The following is a 26,721-nucleotide window of genomic DNA, read 5'->3' on the forward strand; positions in this document are numbered from 1 at the left end:
ATGGATTTGAGGAAATTGGGGCTCTTTTTCTCTAGATTATTTGTGATCCTGATTTTTCAAAGTTATTTTTGCGCATATCAGATTGGGGAGCATCCTTGTCACTTAAGAAGAGATTATAGCCTCACGTACACAAAGGAAGGAGACATCGTTATAGGGGCCTTCCTGTCCTTATATACGAACCCTGAATTAATGACTGACAAGAAGTCTTTCAAATACCCTCCAGCATCGATAGATGTAGAATCACTGTAAGTTGTTATTTCTGTGTTATTTTTCTCATTGCTGAAATGTCATCATTCACATTCCTGACTGACTGGTCTTGTGGGCAGAATTGTGTTTCACCTGGCCTCACAGCTTTGGGTAAGGAAAAGATCTGGCTTTGAATGTTAGGAGGAAAATGGTAGTCAGGAAGCTGGTAAAATCATAGGCTTTTCCAATGTATATTGTGGAGCAAACAGGCAGACTGAAAGTATATATACATACTACGTGGCAACACAGATCATGAGGAATTTGTCACCATGGATGGAAGAAACTCATCAAAGGAAATGATTCGGTAGACATATCAGGGAAGGAAAACACCTAATATTGTGATTCAAGTGGCACAATTAGGTTCCCCAAGAATACCCTTATTCGAGAAAAGGCTACGAGTCTTAAACATGGAGAGACAGACTTCTTATCAGACACATATTGGTGAGGAAGTTTTTGGAATCAATTTTTTATCCTCTGATTGGATGAGTTTGCCAGGGGCAGTCTCTGAATCTGATGTAACAAATTGGAAGAAGAATCTACAATTGATTTACTAAGTCATCAGGAAAGAAAATTAATTCTGAAATCTACAATCACTCTAAAGTTTTATCCAAACAAAAGCTTCATGTCTTATCTGTCTGAAAGAGATTTAGCAGTAGAAATATACAAAATGTTTATCTTTCTCTGTGAGCTTTTATGGAGTTAAGGACAATTTGGTGAAAGTAATTTCTTATTGGGGTTTTACAATTATAATATAATAGTAAAATATGAATAAAATGCCAAACAATGTTAAGTTTTAAATGTCCACAGGGGCCATGTATTTAAATGCCTGGATAATTTGTCAATTAAGAATATGGCAAAATTAGATATATTTTAGATTATTGTGTATGTCAATAATTCCCCTTTTGAATAAGATTGCTCTTTTGGAACCTTTAGAGATTAAGTATGTAAAATCCCCTCACTTCTTTTTATTAACCCCAATCTTTTTACTCTGATTTCTCTTTTGTTCTTTCCAAATCTTTTTCAACCTTCTGAAGATAGTGATTTAATCTGATTTTAGAATCACCAATAAATTGTTAGCACAATGTCCTCCAAGAAAATGGCATTGTGTTCTTTTCTAGGTTATATCCAACCTGAGATTTGTGAAATGCATGATATTTCTTATTCCTGTCACATGTAATATCTAGTCAGCAGGGGGAGTTTTGCTAAGCCATGGGCATGGAAAATCACTCATAACTATTTCCCTTACTCTTATATAATTCTTTTCCTTTACATATGACAAGATATTATAACTCCTCATAGTCTTCCTTTGAAGTTGTACTGCTTTTTAGTACTTCTATGAGTTGATAATTGTCTTTTATTTTGCCAGAATTCCTTCATGTTGTCTTTATTATGAACTTACAATTCTGAGGATAGAGAAAGTATTTCAGTAATCTCATTAGGTTTTGTTATGATTAAAGTATTTCTTCAAACTAATGACTGTAGGGATTCCCTTTTTTAAACATCTTCAAAGTTAGTGACTGATAATTCTTCTGAATATAATGGAAAGGGCCCCAGTCTTTTCCACCAATATGTCCTCCAAAGGCAATAATTTGAGTTCCAACTTTTCTAAGGGCTTGGTGAAGTACAAGAGTGCAATCCATCCAATTTTCAGAAGAAACAGAGCTAGAAAGTTTTAATAAAAGAATGAATGTAAACTTAGGTCAAAAGCAGTCTTGGAAGAAGGGTGATGGCAAAGGAATCAAGTAAGTGGATACTTGGCTGTGTTATATGCAGTCTTTACTTTGCCACTAAAATCAACAACACCAACATAAAACGACTGACATGATTAAAATGAGGAAAAAAATATTGGATAAACTTAGAGAGAAATGAAATGATTGGAAGAGAAGAAATTTCTTATAATACAAAGAATGTGAGGGTCTCTCAGTTTAAAATTCTAGTCAGAACACTATTGGTGGAATTTGTTATATTCAGCATTATAGAAAATTCAACAGAACGTTGAAGAGGATGTGGAAACCTAGGGGAAAGGTGTAACTGTTATCGTGTACCAATGATGGCTGATTTGGACAACTCACTTCATTTTTTAAATTTTCTTGAATCAAGTCAATAATATGAGAGCTGGTTTAAATTTGCCAACAGAGAAAGAATGACCTCCTAATAGTTTAAGTGATGTAAATATTGATAGAATTCCTTTTAGATACAGTGGTGTCTTGAAACTTAAAAGAAAGCACAAGACCTGATGTATCGTGGAAAGATTAGTTGTTGTAGTATTAGTTGGGTCTTCACAAAGCTACTGGAATAATGTTTGATGACATGAGTGTTTGTGCCAATATTATTCCTTGGCTCCAGGTACAAAGGAACATCCATGGCTAATTATGGCCAACAGTACCAAATTAGAATGTATCTATTGCAGTTTTAGAGCTTTTCAGGCTCTGACTCAAAACAACTTTTCCTTTAAAGATTTATTGCACAACACTCCTTTTCAAGTTATTGTCATTGAGTCTAAACTGATTTTCTTACTTTCTTTCACCCATGAAATTATGGCACTTTCATGCTATTTCAACAGAAGCTGTTACCTATGTCTGAAAGATGCTCTCATATCTATCTACTCTGCCTAACAAAATACATTTTCTTTCTTTAAATCTGATCGTGTGTACTATTTACAATAAGGGTTTTACTTTGAGTCTTCAAGTTATTTTAACTAAATTCCTGAAACTTCTTTGTTAACGTTTTTGTGTATTTAATTTGTACTTTTATTGCATGTATATATATGTGTGTGTGTTTGTGTGTGGTATATGTATACAAGTTATTTCCTATGAATCAAATATATAGAAAAATATGAATAAGAATTTAAAGTTTATAAATTTCTAGCTCCAAGAATGGTGTTTGGCACACGAAAAGTATTTTACAAATAAATATGTAAATAATATATGATGTAAAAAAATCAGAGAATAGGACAAGTGGTTATTCCTGTGGAATTTCTGATAGCATGACTTCTCAAACAGCAACAATCACTCATTTAAGTATTGTCAAAAACCTACCCCAGATTATTATTAGCAATTATTGCTTTTCCTCCTACTCAGCTTGTATTAAAAAAATTGAGAATGTCACAAATAGTTTCAGACTGATTTCACTACAAAATTACAAGTGTACAGCTGGATATTGCTATGGGTGATTTCTTTTTGTTTTTTTTTCCACAATAGCTATTCTAACTCTTATGCTAGGCTTTACAAACTTCCAATATCTCATTATTGTCCTAAAGTTCAGCTGTGATCATTGCCTTACTATATGCTGAAAACAAAAGCTTTGAGGTTTATTTCTTAATCCTCCCACTCCATTCCAAATACATTATTCTCACAGCTGTCTATCCTTTATTCATTCATTACAGCGTCTCATGAAGAGGTGTATACACTCACTTGCACACTCATAATTCCAACCAATGGGTAAATTTTCCACTTACATCTTTTTTCCTTTACTCAATGACAGCCCTATAAGGATCAGTCATGGTTTCTATATAGTCTTTGAAACATTCAGCTTATGACCCATATTTTATCCATCGTGATACTTTGCCATTCCTGTGCCTGCCAAGTTGTGCCTAATTCTTACTTTTTCCTTGTCACATTAGATACATGCTCAAACATTACCAACATTTTCTCACTGTCCAATTTGCTGTGGATGAGATCAACAAGGACCCCCATTTGCTGCCCAACATATCTCTGGGATACCAGCTGCTCAATAACTTCCATGAAAGTCGATTGGCTGTGGAGAACTCCTTGATGTGGTTGTCAGGGAAGGGGCCAACGATCCCTAACTATAGCTGTGACAGGCAGCACAAATCAGTGGTTGTCATTGGAGGGATGTCATCTACCCTGTCCATGGCCATGGCCACTTTGTTAGGACTCTATAAAGTCCCACAGGTAAGTGAGGCAATACTATTGCCCATTTTCAACCCATATGCTCTATGAGTTTATAATACACGATTTTTTATAAGATCTGTATTGGCACCAGGGAGTCAATTCACATTCATCAAGAAGCCCTAGGCACAGATTTGAAATAAGAAATACAAAAAGTAGAAAAAAATGTCCCTTCCATAAAGAAACTCACTCTGTTCTTTAATTGAGGTGATGCTATATTGAATTATTCATTTTGAGTGATGATGTTGAATTGAATGAATATCTTCCCAAGACATAGTCCCATCCTCTCAGTTCACCTTTTTATTTGGGAGAAAAATTCTGAAGAATTTGGAGAGTTCATTTTTTTTCCAGGTTCAGAACAGAAATTTGCCAGGGTAAGGACTATGCTTCTATATATTGTGAAATTAATTTGTACTTTATCCTACATATATGAAGCATTTTTCCATCCCTTATGTTCTGTTTTAATAATTATTATATAATTCTGTTTTTACAGTGATTTTAAAATTTCAGCTGAGAGTTTGTTCCCTTCTTTAATCTGGGCCTGGTTGGTTAAATATATGATGTATTCTTTAGACACAAATTTTTTATCTCTTCAAGTAAATTTATTTCTGGGGAATAATATCAAGTGCCTGATATGCATTTTCTAATTGGATCCTCAGAGAACTCTATGATGAAGAAGAAAAAAACTCCTGGGTGTTTTGGATATAGAGTCATCATCATGACAATGAAGCAGAATCAAGTGATGGTTAAGTGCAAAGGCTGGTTTCCATTTACTTGCTTGTCCAAATGCATCCCTCCATAGGCAAGGAAGATGGGTATTTGCATTAGGAAAGTAAGAAATTACATATTTCAGTAAATTTCCTGATGTTTCCCTGGCACAACTTACTTATAGTGCCATTGTTTCTTTACATGGCCCTTTGGTAGTTTCACAGTTTTAATTCTTCAAAGATCATGGTGATGGTGATCCATCATCCCCCTGTTTTTAGCTAGTTCCTATGAGTAGCAATTGTGAACATCAACATTCCTTTGAAGTTTGGATCACTGAAATAAATGACTAATTTCCCAACTAGGATTCAGTACAATTCCATTCAAACCACATTGAGAATACAGTGTCATGTGATATTAATAATACAAAAAAGTCACTAATAAGAATACAATTACTAAAAAATGAAAGTATCCTCATAATTTTTTGTAGTTTTTATTATTCTGTTGGGTCAGAAAAGGGTGCACTAATTATGTTATACCCATAAATTACTTTTGTTCTACCTTTGAAGAATAGCTTTTGCATTAGCTGCCTTCATGGCCTTTGGAACAAATTGTTCTCATCATCCAATTTTGATGCAGTAGATTTTCATTCCTAACTGAGTCTGTGGATGGGGCTGGACACTTACCCTACACCAGGTTTAGACTGTCTGCCAATAAAGTTTTACTAGTATGTGGTCATGTTGCATGTTAGAGCTCCTAGGAGCCACAGGTGAGTGTTGATAGACATCAAAAAGGTATTGGGTGTTCAGGGGGAACTAGGAACACCTATTAAGGCTGAGTCTCATTCAGGGTTGCCCAAATTATTCTTTTATACATCTTATATACACTTGATTTGGAACTTTTGTGGTCCAGTGATTAAAAACTCTTCGTCCTTCAAATTCTCCTTACCTTGACATGAATAGCATGCTTGATGCAGAAAGGCTGGATAAAGGAAGGGTTGCTGTATAAGGTTAAAAAGTGATGAGATCAATGAAGAGGACATATAACTATGCTGCAATATTAAACTCATAAGTTTGTTCAAGAGACTTACAGTCTCTTCTGTTTGCATCATGATAAAAGAATTTGGAGCAATGAGCAGATGTTCCATAGAAGCTGATTTTGAAAATGATGAATGTAAGAAAAAAGGGACTAATAGGAAGAGTTGTCTAAAAGTAGAATAGTGTTTTTAGTGGAAGATGGTATTACCTCACTACAAAGCTTCAAACAGAGATAATAATTTGAGGAGATATGAGTAAAAGGATATTTTATACAGTAGAGATTAGGAGTTCCTTTCAAAATGTCTCACTTCTTAATTCTGTCATTTTGTGATCTCAATCTTGAATCCACCTAGAGAATTGCCTTCTGTTAAAACTATTGTAGACAAGATCTATCCAATTATATTAAAGAGAATTTATCAATACTTTGAATGTATGAGGCTTTGATATTTGCTTGAGATGAAATTTAAAGAACTCAGAAATTGCTTCTATATCAGCACTCCAGTTATTTCTTCTTTATATTCATGTAGCTCAGCTATGGCTTATTTGATCTTCTCCTGTCTGATGAGGTCCTGTATCCATATGTCTATCAGCTGGGCAGCAGGGAATCCACTCTGCACCTGGCAGCAGTTCAACTGATGCTACATTTTGGTTGGACTTGGGTGGGGCTGATTATTTCAGATGACCTGACAGGGGAACAATTCTTCAGACATCTAAAAGAGGAGATGGCCTGGAATGGTTTATGTTTGGCTTTTACAGAACAAATTTCTGAAAAACTTAAACCAGAAGATGATGATATTAAATTCTTGGCTAGGATCCTTGGGTCCTCATCCAATGTGATTTTCATCTATGGAAATACAGCTTCCCTTAGTGTTTTTTCTGAATTTTTAAATTCCTTTGCATTGTATGGGAAGATGTTGGTCATCACTGCTTCCTGGGATTATTCTGCACATTCTACTACTGAAATGATGAGCAATTTTCATGGTACATTAATATTTTCACACTTCAAGGGGGAGATTCCTGGTTTTACAGACTTCTTAAAAAGTGTGCATCCCCAAGCCAACCAGGAGGACATTTTCCTAAAGTCTTACTGGGAGATAGTATTTAATTGTTTAGTTTCAGAAATAAAGACTTTAAATCGGACATATCGAAAATGCAATGAAAGTTTGACCTTTGCAGATGTATTTCCTATTTATTTTGACAAGTCTATAACGGAACTGAGTTCTAATATCTACAATGGAGTTTATTTATTGGCTCATGCTCTCCACCAAATGCTTCAGACTGAGGCTAAAGATCTATCAGAACTTCCAGCATACTCGCTTCTTTCTTGGAAGGTAACCATCCTCTTGCAACATAGAATTTGGCACAGTTTACTCATAACACTTGTTTTTGTTTTATCATTATTTTATTTTAATAACAAATTTGCATTTGTTTTCCAAAATTATATTATTCATGCTCTCTCCCTCTCTTTTTCCCTCCCTATTCCTGGAGTTAAGAAACAATTCAATCTCAGTCATACATGTATGATTACTCAAAACATATTTCCATATTATTCATATTTGGAAGTGAATAACCTTATAAAACCCCAAATGCAAACCATATACTAAAATAAGAAAAATACATTATTCTATGCTGAAATATCTATCTTTATATGATATTGCAGCGATATGATATTTTAATATGACAAATTACTCCCTATTTTGTCTATTTTATTTGATTATATGTCAATTTGTGTAAAAAACTATGGTATTCTCTTAGATAATCACCATTTACTCCAATTCTAATATAATGATCTTGGGAAAAATCTTGATGTTCTTCTTTATACACATTTTTCAGCATATAACTCGATGTGGTAGGAGAGTTCCATTAACTTAACTCAAATTTAGGGTATTTATTCTCTGCTGGATCACAATACTACTGTAAAAATTAAATTATAATTTCTAATAATGAAAATACTATATTTTAAGAGATTTATTAATGATCATTAGAAATCAAAGAACAAAGAAGATATAAAATAAAGACCATGTGTCCATGGCTGATCAGCCAGTTCAAACACCCCCCCCCCCATCCCTCTTATCATGACCAAGCTTAGGACTACAAGTAAAGAGCTGGGACATTCCACATCCCCACCTAATATCCTTTATCCAAAGGAAGTACATAATGACAAGAAGTCACTGGGCTCCTGGAAAATGTCGTTTTTTTTTATGGTAACAGATTTTCAAAAATATATCCCCCCCTAAGATCTGAGGAAAACTGATTTCTCCAATAGATCTTGTAACCAACATTGAAAATACAATAATTTGGGGGGAAGGGAAAAGAGAACAAAATGAATATTGCTAAGTGCATTTACAGAAAGGTAGTTAGGAGGCAGTCCCCTTTTGCATAAGAAGATACATACAAAACAAATTCATTCAAACCCACACAGTTCAAATCACCATATCCCAAAGTTCTCTCTAGATCTTCTGGTGAAATGTGGTGTGGTCTGTGCAGTTATCTTCATGGTGCCTTCTCTAAAGAGTTCACTTTCTAGATTTGGAGAGGTAACATGTTTCTTAACCTAAAATTACTCTTAAAAATTTTAATTTTGCAATTTAAAATTATACAATCCCTTCTGAAGATATTGAAAAACACAGAGACCACTTAGAAATGCATGACTGAGTTATGAGGTATATTAATCAGTTATCAAATGAAATAAAGATAAACATAAAAGAAAAATAAATGGAAGGAAATGTAACATTTTGGGGAGAAAGAAAAAATTCAAAATCAGATTCAAAATATCAAAAATTTATGTACATACAATTTTGAGTAAACAAGAATAAATTCATTACAGGCCCTTATATTATGATCCAATTAAAGTAATTTCATTCCCACAAGTCTGTAGGACAAACTGCAGCACAATTTACTTACCCATTTGCAACCAAGACTACAGGAAGTTGCCACACTATGAAAGACAGAATAGGGACTAGATTATAGGAGATAGGTAGGAGCCAAATTTGAGATACTTGGTAGAATGTAGGAAAAGGAAGACCTGCCCCTGATATATGTCAAAACAGCCTCAACCTCATACCCCAAACAAGTTCAAGTCCTTTTGTCTTGCCAAAAAATTACATCAATCTCATTAGGATTTGGTTGGTCTCTTTGACCTTGTGCTCAATTGGCACTAGGCAGTTTAGCTTTGTGCTTCTTTGTCATTGTTCAATGACTATTTTTGTGTTCTCTTGTCTTGGAATCAGACAGTAACATTAAGAAAAGTCCCATAATTATTTTTAATAAATGGCAATTTTCTATACACTAAAACTTTTGGGTATACATTCATATTATAGCAAATATATTTTAAACTTATATTACTACAAATTAAAAAAAAAGTTAAGAAAAATCTTCTCAATACTGTTGACATGTAATTTTCAAATAGTTAAAGGAGAGAAAAATAAAACTGAAATAATGTATTGCACATGCAAGAAAAAAATAATAAAAATGTTTTAAAATTCAAAAATACATAACTTACAATCATTTACACACTGTGACAGCTAAGGAAATGTAAAGTACAAAGGTTTCTCACCCAAAATATGAGATGCATTTTTTTTTAAATTAACCACTGTGTGAGTACAAATGATTTTCAAAATAAAACAGTAATACAGAAGATAATACACATTCAAAGAAGTGCCAAAATCCTCAAAATTCACAATAGCGCAGTTAATGACAGTAGCAAATAAACCCACTATTATATTTTGTATTAGTTGCTGTATAATAAAAAAAACCCTATGAACTGATGGATATTTGTAACAATTTTTACAGATGTTGTAAATCTTTCAAACTTGGCAAATATATTTTTAAACAAAGTAAATCTTATTTGGGTATAGAACATCACCAAGAAATCTAGATTTTTCTGGTGGAAGTAAACTAACTTGAAGAGGTTTTTTAGGAGCTCTCTTTTTGACTTCCTCATTCATATAAACACTTTGGTAGGAACATATCTTTGTTTCTATAACTTCAATACAGTATTCTTTAAAACATAAGTATAAAAAAGTTCATCCATTCAGAAACCACTAGTCAATTAAAATTATTTCTTAAGGCCCCTTAAAATCACCATTAAATTTTTAGCTTATTAAATTCTCTAAAGGTTGTTAGCCAGGTTGAGTCCATCCAATATCTATATGATAATTAAAAAATGAAAAATGGGGGAAAACTGTTTATGGGCTTTTAAAATATTTTGTTCAGTAGCCCTAGGGGAAAGGCAAAAGAATATATCTAATAGTTAAGGTACAGTAGATTAAAATGATTCAGATTAACAAAATAGTATCAAATACATTTATAGGTGAACTTAAAACAAAATTAAATCTTAAACAAAATATTCAGTAAAATACAATAAAATATAGAGGATTTTATAAACCATTGGAGTCTGATAAGGCCTTAAAAATTTCACCTCCAGTCTCTGTAAAGTTCTTTTTTTCATCCCTTGAGATTCCTTTTGTCAGTACTGGGAGAATATGGGTCTTAGGAATCTCAAACTGGATAGTCCCAAATGGCAAAGAGTTGCAGGGAGATAAATACCTCCCCTGAATATCAGCTAGAATAAGTAAAAGGATCACTGCCCTCATGAATGGTAGAAGCTTTTTGAAATAGGCAATGCACTGCTCTTTCATAAAATACGCCATGCTTATCATCAAAGTCCTGTTTGGAAGAGTCTCTTCCTTCTCCTCATCACCTCACCCTCCCCAGGTACCCTGCCATGTGGAGGCTAATTGTTGCCTAAGGAAAGAACACACAAGTTACTTTACCATCTGTCCTGACTCCTAGGTTCTTGGTGGCAACAATCAGCAACAGCAGTAGGGGTCAGGATCTGTTCAGAAGGCGAATTTTATGAGTAGAGCCACTGGGGGACTGGGACTTGGGGCCAGATGAGTGACTGGAGTCAGGGGATGGAGGAAGCACTATCAGCAATGCCAGAGTCAGTAGCAAGGAACAAGAAATGAAGGAGAAATGAGGAATGAAGGACTCAGGCAGATGGGCAAGAGTAGCATTTTATCTCTTTTTCACCAGGACTCCCCTGGCTAAAAATAGCCAGGCCAGTAGAGCAAGCAAGCAATCGGGCAAAAAGTAGGGAAAAAATTGCAGCTGCTCCAAAGAGAGTTGGAGTTTGTGGGGGTGGATGGGATGGACAAAAAACCTTGGCAGGAGGAACGTGACTTAAAAAATTTATCTAGGCTATCTTTATAAAAAATGAGAGAATTTCTTGACCCTTTTGTTTAACAACTGTAAAAATTCAATTATAATATCTAATAATAGGAATAGTATAGTTTAAGAGATTTATTAATGGTCATTAGAAATCAAGGAATAAAGAAGATACAAAATAAATACTGTGTGCCCATGGCTGATTTTATTATTTTATTTTATTTTTTTTATTTCAATTTTATTTCAACTTCTAAAAACAAATGCATGCTGACCAAAATATGTTATATTTGTACATGAATAATCATACACACCATTGCATGGATGATACATTTATTTCTTAACAGGTAGAGAACCCATTAGTGAAAATTGTATTCTATGTCTTATTCCTACATGCTAGAGTAACTGGTTGCTTTGGTGGACATGTTGGGAACCTGGAGATGTATGGAATCATCTTAGCCTGGGAGAATTCATAAAATAAGCTCATATATCTGAGTAGAGAAAGTCTAGATTTTGCATAAGCATATTTCAAATACAATTAGACAGAATATTTGCTATGAACTAAAATTCTATGGGATCAGTCACCACAGAACTGACTGGAAGTTCAAAGAATTTTATTCATTGGTCATTAAGAGAAATTTGAGTCAGAAAAACATGACTTTCTTATATAGACTAATGATGAGGCAGAGAAACTTACCTACCATAGGAGATGTTTGTTACAGGATCATGAGAAAGAAGTTTAGCCAGGTAACAGATGATCCAGAAAAACAAAATGAAGCTCCTGTCCTTTGTGTACTGACTCCACTACATTCCATCTCTTAAGTGACCAGTGTATTGATTTAGAATCTTGGACCTTAGAGACTACATTTCCCACAATACCCTTTTCCTTTTCCTGTTTGTGTGTTTCCATTCATGGGGAGAATTCTAAGTTCCAGTTTCCACCCACCAGTCTCTTGGATCCATGGTGGAGGGAGGAGCAGCTCTTGGTTTTTGCTAGCCTTAGTTCCTTATACTTCAAGATAAATATTTAATAAATATTATTAAATAGAATGCCTGGGGTACTGGATACTAATTCTAATCTTTATATTTTTTGGCAGATGATGAAGACATTCTAGAACTTTTTTTTTCCTTAAAAGGACAGCTGGCAGCCTGGTTGTTTAAAGTCTACAGCCTGGTTACAGCCCAGCATCCCATCAGTTTCAAATCTGCTACTGGTTTACAACCAAAGCTGCTTTTCTACTGCGAGTTTTCAAACCTTCTCTAGCTGCCCAACTGCTGCTCATTTCCATATTTCTGCTTCTACCTTCTGAGCCTCTGGAAGCTGCGAGTACTTTCTGCAAGTACTTTTACAAATCCCGAGGGGCCATCAGGCTCTTACTGGCCCAGCTGCCTTAATTTAGGAAACTTGGTGGAAAAGCCGCTCCTGCCCATGGCCTGAAAAGCAGCCAATCAGACATTGACCATTCCTGTCTGTAGCTTGGCCAAACCCCGGCTAAGAGTCAGGCCCACCCTCCCCAGCTGCCTCAAACTACTACCTCACCCAAGCACTCCAGGCCCCTCTGTCACTGCTACTACATCCTGATGCTGCTAAAGCCTAGTCACACCTAGCTTGTCTTCCCCTACCAGCTCCCAGAACTTCTTTTGGGATGTGTTTTTAGCCAAAGCTACTTCCAGCCTGTCCCCTAATCCTGAGTTGCTGCTGCTTTTGCTGCTTCTGCTGTTGCTTTTGCCACTTCTGCTGCCCTGATCCATTCCAGCTGGTGAATATAAGCTTCTCTTTCCCAAGCCAGTGTGGAAGATAAGCCCCTTTCACCACTGAACAGCTGATTGCCTCCTAGGCTCCATCAAGCTCTTTCCCTTGGCTGGGAGGGTTCTAGCCCTCTTTTTAACCAACCCAGCTTAATTTCTACCCCTCCATGATTCACCAAATTTGCCTTACTTCTATCTCTCCATCTCTGCCCAATTTTGAAGTCATATCCTCCATTTTGGTTTCTGGCAGTCCCAAACCTCACCCCTTACCCTGAAAACCACACCTAACCACTCCCCTAACTGCTCCCAGTTATAGTGCTGCCTCTTGGCTACTATTGGTCAATATTGAACACTTGTTTTTTTCTTCTCACAACTCTTCCTGTTTTTACTCTTCTCTTTTATTTTTCCCCCTTTTCCTCTTTAGCTACTGTGGTTGTGTGCTTCCACTAGATGGCAGCAATAGATAAATAATTTATTTTTTTCACTTTTTAAAAAAATAAAAATCAAAATCCAATAAATCATCATGAAATAAAATGAAATAAGCGAAACACCTTCACCTTCTACTCCACCACTTGTACTAAAAATAATTAAATAATAAATTTATATATATATATATATATATATATATATATATATATATATATATATATATATATATATATATATACAGTATTTTTTCTCCTTTTTTGATCAAAATGCTACCATATGTGAAAGTCTTTTGTTTTTTATCCAAATAGAAGCATGTAAAATTCCAAATTCCCTCTTCCTCATTGTACTCCTACCACATTATATTTTTCTGATCTTCATTCTCAAGTCAAAAGATGCCTCTATATGAGAGATTAATGCCAAAATGTAGGACAACAGGAAAATTCAATTAAAAAAATCACTTAAATGGGGTAATGAAAAATACTCATCTCACCCAAGACAAGTCTGATTTTTGGGAGCCTTCTTTTGAACCACAAATAAAGTATAATCCTTTCTCTCCTGAAATGGAGATGAGACACCCCTTCATATACATAAGGTGCAGACCCTTCTCTCTAATACTCTGTAACATCTCACGCTCTGCAACTGCTGGCTGATCTTACCTCCTCTGTTCTTCTTCTAGCACCCTATCCTCTCCTGCCCTTTCTCTCACCCTACAACTGGCCCCAACTCCAAAGAAATCTCATTCTACTATCATACCTCTTCCTAACCATGTTGCCTCAGCATCCCCACAGTCAATTTCTAAGAAATAATAGACATCATATGACTACTTTGAATGTTTTTTCCCATTAAGGGAAGTGCTGAAATAGGAAGCAATGTGGATGTGGTGATCCTAAGAAATCATATTCCTTTTACACCCCTAAGCAATTAGAGAAATGCAACATAATGTACCTTAATTTGAATTTGAAACTTTGGTCATGACCAAGAAGATGACTGAAATTTTTTTTTATCAATATGACCCGTCAGATAAGGATGTTGAGAATTTGCTCAATGCTTTTCTAATGGAATGTGAGAAAAATGAAATCATCTCTTACATTAACATGGTCCAGGGGCATAATGTAGCACACTAGCCAGCTCAGGATCCTGCATGGGATTATAAAAGTACTGTGGACCAGTTTCAATTACATCATTGTAAGGATGCCATTATAAAAGCTATGCTAGAATGTTCCAAATATATGGAAGCATGGTAAAATTAGAAAGGCCTAGACAATCAGATAATGAGACATCCTCACAACTCTTGGATAAGGTCATTGACCTGGGGGGTCAATATCTAGTCCTTGATATTTCTAAAGACAAAGATATTGAGCAAATAAAGAGACATTGTGTCAACAACTCTTGCTGGGTGGTCCAAGATTATTTTAAGATGCCTTGCAAAGGAGGCCTCAGATGGACCTTGAAGAGTTGAGAAACACTGCTTCTTATGTCCTTAAAGGCCAAAAGGAAAAACAGGAAGAGGTTAATAATATCATAGAAACCCTGAGAAAATAAATCAAAATTTTGGAGGATAAAAATTAATAAATAAAACAAAGGGCATGATGCTCAACTAATGGCACTAGCCCCTCACCAAGAACCTAAATATCAGTCCCTTACCTGCTAATTCTGTCATAAGAAGGGTCACATAATGATGAACAGTAGGATTTTTTTCTGGGTGATGATGAACTATACTGATTGGAGAAATTCTTATAGAAATAATTACAGGAATGATAATTATAATAGTAATTTCAGGAATCATAATTTTAGGATTGATAATAATCCTAGGGACATAAATCAGTCACCTGACAACTCATACAAAATGACCTCTATTTTGTATATTTTATGCTGTATATTTTGAGTGGAGTTCGCCCCTGAAAAACACAGGGAGCTAGTGCCCTTCCGGCCTCAGTCCAAGGTACTAATGAAAGATTATGAAGGTGTATCAGGGGAGGGGGGGGGTGAGGAACAAGAATATGAGGCTACAAACTTTCCAGACCCTGATGTCTTACTGCTCATTGTCCTTATCCTGCCCCCCCCAGACTAATGAGCCCCATGTAACATTATAGGTTGGTAATATCTATTATGATTGCCTTTGGACATGGACACTGGAGTTTCCCAGTCTGTATTGAATAGAACACTTGATTTGTATTGCAGTTCCATTGGCTCAGTTAATGTCAGGGGGGTATCAGGGACACCCCTAAAGAATCCCAAGCATTCCCCTAGAATACTGTCTGTAGGACCCCTTAGTATGGAACACTGTTTGCTCTTAATGCGTGGTTCCCCTTTAAATTGGCTGGGGAGAGAACATTTGTGCAATCTTAGGGCCACAATAACTTGCTCTCTAGATGGCTCTATGACACTGGAAGTGCCTAAGGAATCCTTAACTTCACTCCCTGTAATTCTTTCAGATACTCATGAAATGAAGAAAACTCCTATTTTTGAGATCCCAGATGATATACATTAGTATCTCTGGGCCACATCATCTTCTATTGTTGGCCTACATAAATCAGCTATCCCTGTCCAAATTTAAACAAAATCTTTCCCACCTCTTTCCATTCCTCAGTACCCTCTTTTGAAGGAGGCAATTGATAACATTAAGCCAGTAATAAATTACCTGATTGACCATGGCATCATAATTCCCTGTGAATCTGAATACAATACACCCATCCTGCCTGTTAAAAAGTGAAAACTGGGGCCCGATGGCAAGCAGCACTAAAAATTTCTCCAGGATTTGAGAGCTGTGAACAATCACATTATAAAGAGACACCCTGTAGTTTCCAACATAAATACTGTTATTTCTTCTGTTCCTAGCATTGGAACATACTTTACAATATTAGCCTTTTGCTCAACTTTCTTCTTTATACCCATTCATGAGAATTCCAGGCATATCTTTACTTTCACCTTGAATAGCTTCTAGGGGATGTAGACTCATCTTACCCAAAGGTTTGTGGACAGACCTACTTTCTTTACACAATTCTTAACTGCTGACACAGATGCCATAAAATTTAAATACAGTCATTTAATTCAGTATATGGATGATTTACCCTTGGCCTCATGAAATACCGAAGCATGGAAAGTGGAGAGCAAACACCTCCACTTAGAGCTACATAGGGGAGGCCACAAGGTCTCCAAGGACAAAGTTCAGTAGTATCTCCCCAAGGTACAATATTTAGGCTTTATTTTATCTGCTGGGTCCCTTTTAATGTCCCAAACATATTGAAAATATTGAAAAGTTAACTCCTCCGACCACTAAAAACCAATTGATAGCTATACTTAGAGCAACAGGATTTTGTTGGCAGTGGATCCTTTGCTATGGGGAAATAACTAAGTCCCTTGTAGCATTTACCCCAAAAAAAAGCTGTTCTGTGTGCCACTGCCATAGGCATACCAAATTATGATAAACCATTTACCTTATAGGTTCATTAAAAAAGGCATAACTTTAGATGTTTTAACTCAAATTTTGGTGCCTGCTCAATGCTCAGTAGCCTATTATTCATCCCATACCTTGATGACTATGTCTAATCCAAGGCCAAATAGACCACAAAGAACTTGACTTGCAAAGAGCCAAATGAGCACAAAACGGCCAAAGAAACCAAATCAGTTCTATGGGGATTGATGACATTTTGCACAAAAAGCACGATGACTTGACCATATGTGAGAATCGAGCTTGTGGCTGTTGAATATGTGTAAATTGAAGGACTTCCTTGTATCACACATTATATCAAGAATATAAAATTGATTGCTCTGACTCCATAATCCCGAAATAAAACAAAGAATAGGGTTGAACCAGGAAATTCTATTTCCCATTTGGCTTGAGATCTAGTCTCTTTTTCTATTTTCTCTCATGATGTGACAACTTAATGTAGTACAGACTGCTAAACTGGGTTAGTGACTAATTATGGTTCCACACTTATGGGACATGGAACACTACATGAACCTGTTGTGAGGGGTGATTTTTTTTTCCTTTTTCTTCTTTTTTTACCCTTCTTCCCAGGATTATTTTTCAAGTTTTCTTTTTTTATGTTTTTTTTAATATGACTTAGAAGTCATTTTCTATTTTAATTTCTTTGATTACTTGATATTTTTTGATTCTTGATTCATATGCCTTATAACTTCACCATGTATCCATTGTAATTACTACATGAATTCCTGTATCCTCCTCAGGGGAGAATGTATTATTATTTTCCTCAGAGGGGACTATGTTATTATTGTAAACTTTGACTTGAATTAGAGACAAAGTTAGAATAAAAGCCTACCTCCCAGAATCTAGAAGGCGTTGTGAAGATGCCTGCAAAGACCACATACTAATCCAGAAAATCCAGAGTGAATTTTGAGATATGGTGATTTTGAACTTTGAGGGGGTTGAATGCTTTTATTTTTGAATGTATTATCTCATACAAAAGAATACTGCCCACTAATTGGCTTTTTGTTAATGAACCTATTATTGGTTTTATTCCTTTTCCTTTTTATTTCCTCCTTTTCCCCAAATAATTGTAATTTCCTTTTAAAAACTGAAATATTTGTATATACTTCTAATTCAGGTTATAAGTTATGTTTTTGAGATCAATTGAGGAGACTGGTCTTCCAAAGGATCACAGGGGAATATGTATTGATTTAGAATCTTGAACCCTAGACACTATATTTCCCACAATCCCCTTTTCCTTTTCCTGTTTGTTTGTCTCATTACATGGGGGAGTTTTGAGTTCCTGTTTCTACCCACATGGTCTCTTGGAATCAATGGTGGAGGAAAGAGGAGTGGCTCTTGGTTTTTGCTAGCCTTACTTCCTAATACTTAAAATAAATATTTAATAAATTTTATTAAATATAATACTTGGAGTACTGGATATTAATTTTAATCTTTACATCAGACATCCATAACATCTGACTGAATTAGAAAACCTTATTTAAAACCAAACCTCAGAAATATAGTAACTGCATAACTCTGGACAAGTCACTTAATCTCTTTTTTTCTCATAGTCCTCAATTACAAAACAGGGATAAAATAGCACCTTAATTTCTAGGAAGTCATGATAATAAAATTATTTCTAAGTCATGGTTTTACATGGTGTCTGGCATTTAGTAGGCAGTACATAAAGCTAGTTTAAAAAAAGGATGATAATTTTTTATCAACATGTATATAATAATTATTAAATATAAAATGTGATTCTCAAAAATAAAAAATAATGTAAAATATATAGTATAATGTGTAATTATAAAACAGCACAATAGAAATACTACCCCCACACTATGATGATTATAATGATGACAATGATGATGACTACATCTACTATGATGACTACTTCTACCTTGACTAAGACTACAACTATGATATTATTACTACTACTACTACTGTATTACTGCTACTACTGGGACCACTATTACATCTACTAATTCTAGGCAAGCACACTTGTCCTTGAATCCTTGAAAATTCTAAATAGATTATCTTTTTGCTCTTATTTGAACTCTTGAATTATTGTTGACATTTAAGAAAGTGAAAATATAGCAGTTTAAATTTAGAAATGTATCAAGGGAATAGATTATAGAGAGAATTGGTTGTTTTTAAGTATACCATTAATATCTCCTGGGTTTTTTCCCATAACATTTCCATACTTAAAAATATTGCTTATTTAATTGCAACATTCTTTTCATTTTATATTTTGACTTCTGAACTCTTTCCATCTTCCACCCCTACTTCCATTCACTGAGAGGCAAGATAAATGATAAAATATACATGTGAAATTATACAAAATTTGTCTGTATTAGCCTTGTCTCTGAAGAAAAAGCAGGAAAAGAAAAAGAGTGAGGAATTAAATTTCATTTTATGTTAGGAGTTCATAATTAATCTCTCTAGTAGTGTCTAGTATGTTTTCATGATGAATTCTTTGGAATTGTCTTGGATCATGTTATTGATCAGAGAAGTCAACTCTTTCACAATTGATCATCACAGCTACAGTGTTATTACTGTGCACAATATCCTGGTGCTTCTTCTTTCACTCTACAACAGTTCATAAAAGCTTTTCCATGTTTGTCTAAACCAAACCTATTGGTATTTCCCTTTAAAAAAGGGAAAAAGGGAAGTTTTAGCTTTTGTTTTATCATAGATCTTGATTTCTACTTTTTTATTTTTAAATTCAGCAAAATTCTATACATTCTGCTAAAGCCCTTATTTTAATTCAAAGAATTTTTGTTACCTGCATTTTTATGGCACGCAATATATTGTCTGATTTTGATTTCTTATGCATTGTGGTTTGATGCCATTTATGAATTAATCTATCTCATTTCCATTCTTATTCATGATTACACTACTACCTATTTCTCTCCATTATATATATATATATATATATATTTTTTTTTTGTTTTTCCTTTGTATTCTTTTTGTGTCCAGTCTTTTACTTAAAATTCTGTTTTCTGTTCATTTGCTTTGTCTTTTACTTCAGGGAGGGGTAATATCTCTGGTATGGAGGGCTTGGTGTGGCCTTCTAGGGCAGCTCTCCAGCCACTGACCCTCACCTGACACCCAGCTCTCACTTGTAGCTCCTAGTAGCTGCTAGCATGCGGCAGCGGCCACACCCCGGGCAACAGTTTCGACAGGCCAGCTAAACCTTGTGAGGGTAGCCATCGGATCAACGTCGAAGCCTGGTGAACTAGGGCTTTGCTCACCCAGCATGTGAGGACTGCTTTGGCGGAACAGGTGGAAGAAACCAACAAGAAGGTGCAATGGCTGAGATGGCGATGCAGCAAGGCACTGTGGAATGCTTAAGGCGTGATGGAGCACAAAAGACAACACGGCCATCCAGTGCAGCCAAGGAAGTCTCCAGGTGTAACAACTTTTTGTGCCAATGGACCCAGGCTTCCAAGGCCGAGAGAGTGGGACTGTCTCTGTGCATCGACTTTTCCACTTAAATCTTCATGCATAGGTGTCTTTGTGCACAAAAACGCACACAGACAATCATCATCCTCGGTTCGAGAGACAACCAACAACAACATTTCCTTCCATAGTACTTCTCTGGGGTTCAACCATTGCTTGCTCATTTTTCTTTTATTTCCACTGCAAAAGATCTTTCTTGGGTGCATTTTTATATAAATTAATTTCTCTATTTGTCCTCTCACTTCCAACAAAATAATTATATTGGTATTTTAAAAATTGTTCTCTCTCAAATATTCTTCAATTTTGTTATTATTTCATTTTCTTACAATCAATTGTAATGCAACAACATCTTTCATTTTTTGTTTTACTAAAATTTTTTCCTTTATTTTGTTTCAATGATTTTTTTGGAATTGTTTACTCTGTTAAATATTTGTATTCTCCTTTTCTTCTTTACCTTAAATTTCAGCAATATGAATTGAAAGAGTTCTTTAATCCTAAATTTACCTCATCAGATATTCTATAAATCTTTTATAGACTTTTCCTAAGGAAAAAGACTTCTTGTTGAAAGCCACATATTGTCTGTGAATACAGATTTTTTTTTTCAAAAGAACTTGGAATAGCAGATGTCATAGGTATTTGAAAGAAATTCATGATTTGTTGGAGGGAAGTTAAAATTACATCTGAGGTCAGTTCATTATCTAGAACATTACTCTTATGTCACTTATTATTTGCTAGGAAAAAAGAGAAATCAAGTGTGGAATGCTAGATAAAACTCAGTAAGAAGAATTTATGGAAAAAAAAAGAATGATGGCTTTTGTAAGCTTCAAACAAATAGCCCATTTTGTGTTGATTATCAAGATGCAGAAGACTGAATGAGCCCTTCTTTCCCTAAGGAGTAACAAACTTCTGCCCTTGCCTTCAGCTCCTCCACTTCCTGAAGTGTGTTAATCCTGTCAATGGAATCAAAGATGAGTTAAGTGGGGATGGACCCTCCACGACTGCTGAGAGATATGATATCCTGAATTTTAGATCATTCCCTGGTAAGATTTGGACAGAGGTGAAAGTTGGAGAAGTGATTCCTCAGGAAAAAGTGTTAAGCATTAATGAAGAGAACATAGATTGGCCAGAAGATTTCCCCCAGGTAAGAGTCAGGTGAATGAGAGCTACATAGATGAGGCTGTTAGAAGCCTGGACACTGCTGTCTTCTCATTAGACCTTAAAACTTCCCTGAAGACATTGTGAATGACTAGGACAGGACTGAAACATCTACTTTCCTCTTTTGCTCTCAGTAAGACAGAAGCTTGATTCCTCTTATTTCTTTGTCTTAATATTCCTGTAAAAGTCTTTCTGATTAAGTTATATAATGATCTGAATTAATCACATGATGAAAATCTTGAAATACCTCAGATCAAGTGGGCAAGTTTGAATAGCAACAGAAGGAGGGACAGTGGAAAATGTTAACCCTCAAAAGAGACCTGTAACACCAAAGTATAGCTGATATTAACATCTGATCATGAATCTGTCTTCCCCAAAATTCCCATGACTGCTTTTAGAGGCTCTTAATGCAAATGTGCCTGCATAATGGGAAGAGTGTCAGTAGTCAGGAAGCCTCCTTTTCTCCAGTTCAAATCTGGCTTCAAATATGTACTAGCTCTATGAGTCTGGGTTAGTCACTAAATCGTTTTTCCTTAAGTTTTTATGTTTTGTAAAATCTGTTGGACAAGGAAATGGTTAACCACTCTTTCATCCTTTGCAAGAAAATCCCAAGTAAGCTTGTGAAAAGTGGCACAAATGCAAAATGACCAAATGACAAATCAAATGTTGTGGGCATTTCCTCTTCTGATATTGAACTTATATCTAGATTCAATTCTTTTTGTCTATGGGAAGTCATAAATCCCACCTTCTCTGAATAATCAGAGGTACCTCCAGATGCCACACTAGGAAACAAGATCAACCATTCAAATAACTTGATTCTTATTAATCAAGCAGATTCAATCAAACTTAAATATTAGTTAATTATTGCTTTAAAATTTTTAATTAAAAATTTATTATAAAATCTCTAAAGTTGTGACTTTCTGAAAAAAAAAAAACAGGTACCTTACACAAATTAGAAGAACAAGACATTTTTAGTGAACAAAAATATAAAGAAATATTTCCTCTCCTGTGAGCAATATGTTACTTCAACATTACTTGTACAAAATGAAGTTCACTGTAGAGATTTGCTGTCACATATTTTGTGGAAAATATAGTATCAAAATATTTGTATTTTAAAAATTGGAGCAGCTATAGTGTGTCTTGTGTCGATTCTGTCCATATTCATGTGTTTAGGAGCAGATTAGATGGAGTTGAAGAGGAATCATTGGAAGAAAAATCTCCGTTCAGAAATATATCATCCTTGTATTTCGAAACTTCAAATATTTTATTCTAAATGTTTGCTACAGAAGAAGTTTTAAATCATCATTTCCTCATCTTGTACTGATATTTTTTTCTCTTCCTTTTATGGAAACTCAGATTCCTAGTTCTATATGCAGTGTGGCCTGTGGCCCCGGGTTCAGGAAGCAATTTCTTGAAGGCCGGCCCATTTGCTGCTTTGACTGTACCTTGTGCCCTGATGGGAAGATTTCTAATAAAACAGGTGGGTGCCTAAAGAAAAAGAATTCTCCCAAATTATAAATACTAGATTTCTATCTTTTTATTTAATTTTAGTTTCATGGCTTAACCTGGGAAGTTTTTCTCTTACCAGAGTAATATGGAATATTTCTATGTTATATGGTGTCCTAAGAATATTTACTTCAATTAGCAAAATTCCATTTACTATAGCTTAGACCTTGAAAATTATATTCCCATATTTTCCGCACAATTATTTTCCATTCATTTTTTACTTTTAAGTAAAACTAATTTCATTTTTAGGTTTCAGAATTTAAAGAATACATTGGAGCAGATTTATATTTATGTATTGACATTATACCTTTAAAATATTCTAAATATTTAAAATGTTTTGGAAATTATAGCAAAATTGTTTTCAAATTAAAATTGTGTTTATTATAGTGAACATATTTTCTTTTAAAAAATTCCATTAAACATTCAACTGTGTTCAGATAACTGTTGACATCTTACTGTAAAAAAAAAGATCAATCTCTAATCTAATAGCATCCCCTGTTTAAAACATATTTTAACTGTAATTCTGAAAGATTTCTTAAATTTCAAAAGCACAAGATAAATTAGAAATAGAGTAGTAATGTATTATATGATATATTGAAATTAAGTACAAATAACAGGAATAAAACAATTCCTTATTCCCTGATGAGTATTTTCATTTAAACTAGAAAGAGATGAAAGAATTATTGATCATTTGAAACCAACATGAATCTTAAAACTGCTCAGACTGTACCTTAGAAGATTTGGTTAAGTTATTCCCCATTTTAAACAATGGAGGTACTTAGGAATGTATTGGGAATTTTATCATTATTCCACCCATACTTAGGCATACTTTAGGGGACGAAAAAGTTGTAAAACTTCTTACTGAACAATGAAAGAGTCCCTAACTCATACTTATTGTGAGGCCAAAACCTTAAGCTAGGTCTATTTTTAGATCTAATACAAAAGGGTACTAAGTACCTATAAAAGTTAAATTAATCACTAAAAGTTCAAGCAACTTTCAAAAGGCAAGTTTAACAAAAGAGGTGTGAAGTTTTAGTCTATTCAGAGAAGGTGATAAGAAAAGAAGATTTGAATTTAAAATGGTCAGTCCTGTGGAAAATTGTCTACTGTGATGGGTAGATGTTAAAATTTAGGGGAGGTGACATAAAAGAAATTTCTCTTTAAAAGGAGCTGGCTCTCTCTACTTAGAGAAAGTTTGGGTTAGTTGGAGCTCAGTCTAGTTTGGAGTACCTGGCCCTCTGAACTTAGATTGAGTTTGGAAGCTGAATTGGAGGGTCTCTCTGAACACTAGAGTTTTGCTTGGGACATAATCTTGTGGTGAGTGAGAAAAGCCTAGACCATTTGGCCTAGGCCCTAGCATTTTCCTACTATTTCCTCTTACTCAGTCTCTTTCCCTTCCCATAATTCCTTCATTCATATTAATTAAAATCTCCTTAAAAGCACAGCTGACTTGGGTATTTCATATTTGGGAATTTTCCCATGGCGACCACTTATTTTTTATTTAAATCAAGACACTAAAAATTATCTTTACAGTGTGGCAATTCACAGTCTTGAAAACCATATTTTTTGTGGTCAAACTAATGAATATATTACTTGGTGCACACCAGTTTCTTTCTATTTCCCCTAACTCTGCCATTTGCAATGCATAGGCAAAACAGTGTATATAAGACTTAGAACCATCTTTAATGATGTTTGTTTCTCTTATATTTTTCTTCCTTCTTTGCTAAGATTGAATAAAATAATGAGGGTCTAATATACTAAAAATTCATGACTGTCTCCATTTCTTCATGAGAAAAAGGAATAAAAGATTATTAATATCATAGTGCTAATAGTCAACTGAAATTGAAAAACTGAGTATAAAAATGCCATGTATAAATCACAAAGGGTGACTGGTCTTCGTTCTACCTATTATTGATTTTTTTTTACTTTTTTTTATTTTTTTCCAAAGGCTCAATGGTAAGAAATGGTTTATATTCAATATTTCTAGATTATGACTAAATTGGCATCTACCCTCTAACTGAATAATGAATGATTTGTAATCCATCAGTGTTTGAATAAATGCTATTTAATCAAATTCCTCTTCCTATAATATTTCTCTCGTATATCTCTAAATTTCACTCTCTCCCCAAATCTCATGAGCATAAATAAAAACTCTAGTCAATAAGTATATATTTTATTAATAGTTCAGGTAAAATATAGCAAAGAATTAGACATATATGTACATTTATAAGAAGCATAAACTTGGTGAGAGAAATAGTCCTTGATAATGAAATAATGCTAATGTATGCAATAAAAGCATCATCCTGATAAGTGGAAATCATGAAGAAGACAGATTTGATATCAACACTTAATAACCTGAAGAAAGTTTGGAGACATTGCTATAGATGCATGATACTTTCTAATTAAAAAAACCAAAATATTTTTGAAAACTATCTTTAACAACTTTCAATGGGACATGTTTGATTACCATCAACAGAATCCTATACCTAAAGAAACCAGAGGACTTGCAATTGTGCATTTTCTTTAAAGAATTATTATAATACACAATGTTTACAGAATCAATTATTCTCTATTTCATTAGTATTGTGAGAATACTATATACAAATATAAAAATATACACAAACTATATATATATATACGTATATATATATGTAGATAGATACATAGATAGATATACATATAGTCATCACTTAGGCCTTAAGGTCTTTCTGTGGAGATTTAAATTTTGTAATGGGTCATAGTTTAGTTTTCATTTAAGAAATATGTGACAGAATGAATAATTAACAAGTTTTTTTTCCCACAAGTAGAGATAAAGAGAAACTCAAATATGTTTTTTAATTTTATTGACTGTCTAGAATTCTTATTCTTCTGACTGAAGAGGAGTTCCAAAAAAATGTTGAGCTTCATGTGGAATGTCTAATATTGAAATTACTGGGGAAAGAAAAATTGAACTTACTGGAGAAAGAAAAATATACTGAATATAAAAGAGAGTGAGATTAATTTTTATTGTATTTCAGATGCAGAACAGTGCATGCAATGCCCTGAGGATCAGTACCCAAGCAAGCAGAAAGATAGATGCCTGCCCAAGACAGTAACTTATCTGGCTTATGAAGAGACTCTGGGAATGATTCTGGCTTCTGCAGCTCTCTGCTTCTCCATTCTCACAACCTTTGTCCTTGGAGTATTTGTTATGCACAGAGACACCCCCATAGTAAAAGCCAATAATTGCAGTCTCAGCTACATTCTACTCATCTCTCTCACCCTTTGCTTCCTTTCTTCCTTACTCTTCATTGGTCGTCCCACACCAGCCATCTGCATCTTAAGACAAACCACATTTGCCATTGTGTTTACGGTGGCCATTGCTTCCATCTTGGCCAAAACCATCACTGTGGTTCTGGCCTTTAGGGCCACTAAGCCAGGGAGCCAGCTCAGGAGGTGGCTGAGACCAGCAGTATCTCATTCCCTCATTTTCATTTGTACACTTATACAGATGGGCCTCTGTGGCATCTGGCTGGGGACAGATCCCCCATTCCTTGAGATGGATACACACTCTGAGTCGTCCTTCATTGTCTTTCAGTGCAATGAGGGCTCCCTTGTTACCTTCTTCTGTGTCCTTGGCTATATGGGCTTCCTGGCCTTGATCAGCTTTACATTAGCTTTCCTGGCAAGGAATCTGCCAGATACTTTCAATGAAGCAAAGTACCTGACATTCAGCATGCTGGTGTTTTGCAGTGTCTGGATTTCCTTCTTGCCAGCATATCAGAGCACCAAAGGGAAGGCCATGGTGGCCATGGAGATCTTTTGCATCTTGGTCTCCAGTGCTGGGATTCTCATCTGTATCTTTGCTCCCAAATGCTATGTGATCCTTCTGAAGCCTGGCAGAAATACCCTGGAGATATTAAAAAACAAAGCTAATCCTTGA

At 34.8% G+C, this 26,721-nt stretch overlaps 1 protein-coding gene across 1 annotated transcript; it reads left to right on the plus strand.

Annotated features, from left to right (window-relative positions):
* VN2R619 (vomeronasal 2 receptor 619) lies at window positions 1-26,721 on the plus strand. The gene is given in 6 exon segments (NM_001099571.1): window positions 1-245; window positions 3,869-4,160; window positions 6,427-7,230; window positions 21,061-21,279; window positions 22,650-22,773; window positions 25,817-26,721. Coding segments are annotated over 6 exon segments (2,589 nt in total).

The sequence above is a fragment of the Monodelphis domestica genome, chromosome 6 (genome assembly GCF_027887165.1).
Source record: "Monodelphis domestica isolate mMonDom1 chromosome 6, mMonDom1.pri, whole genome shotgun sequence".
Classification (NCBI taxonomy): Eukaryota; Metazoa; Chordata; class Mammalia; order Didelphimorphia; family Didelphidae; genus Monodelphis; species Monodelphis domestica.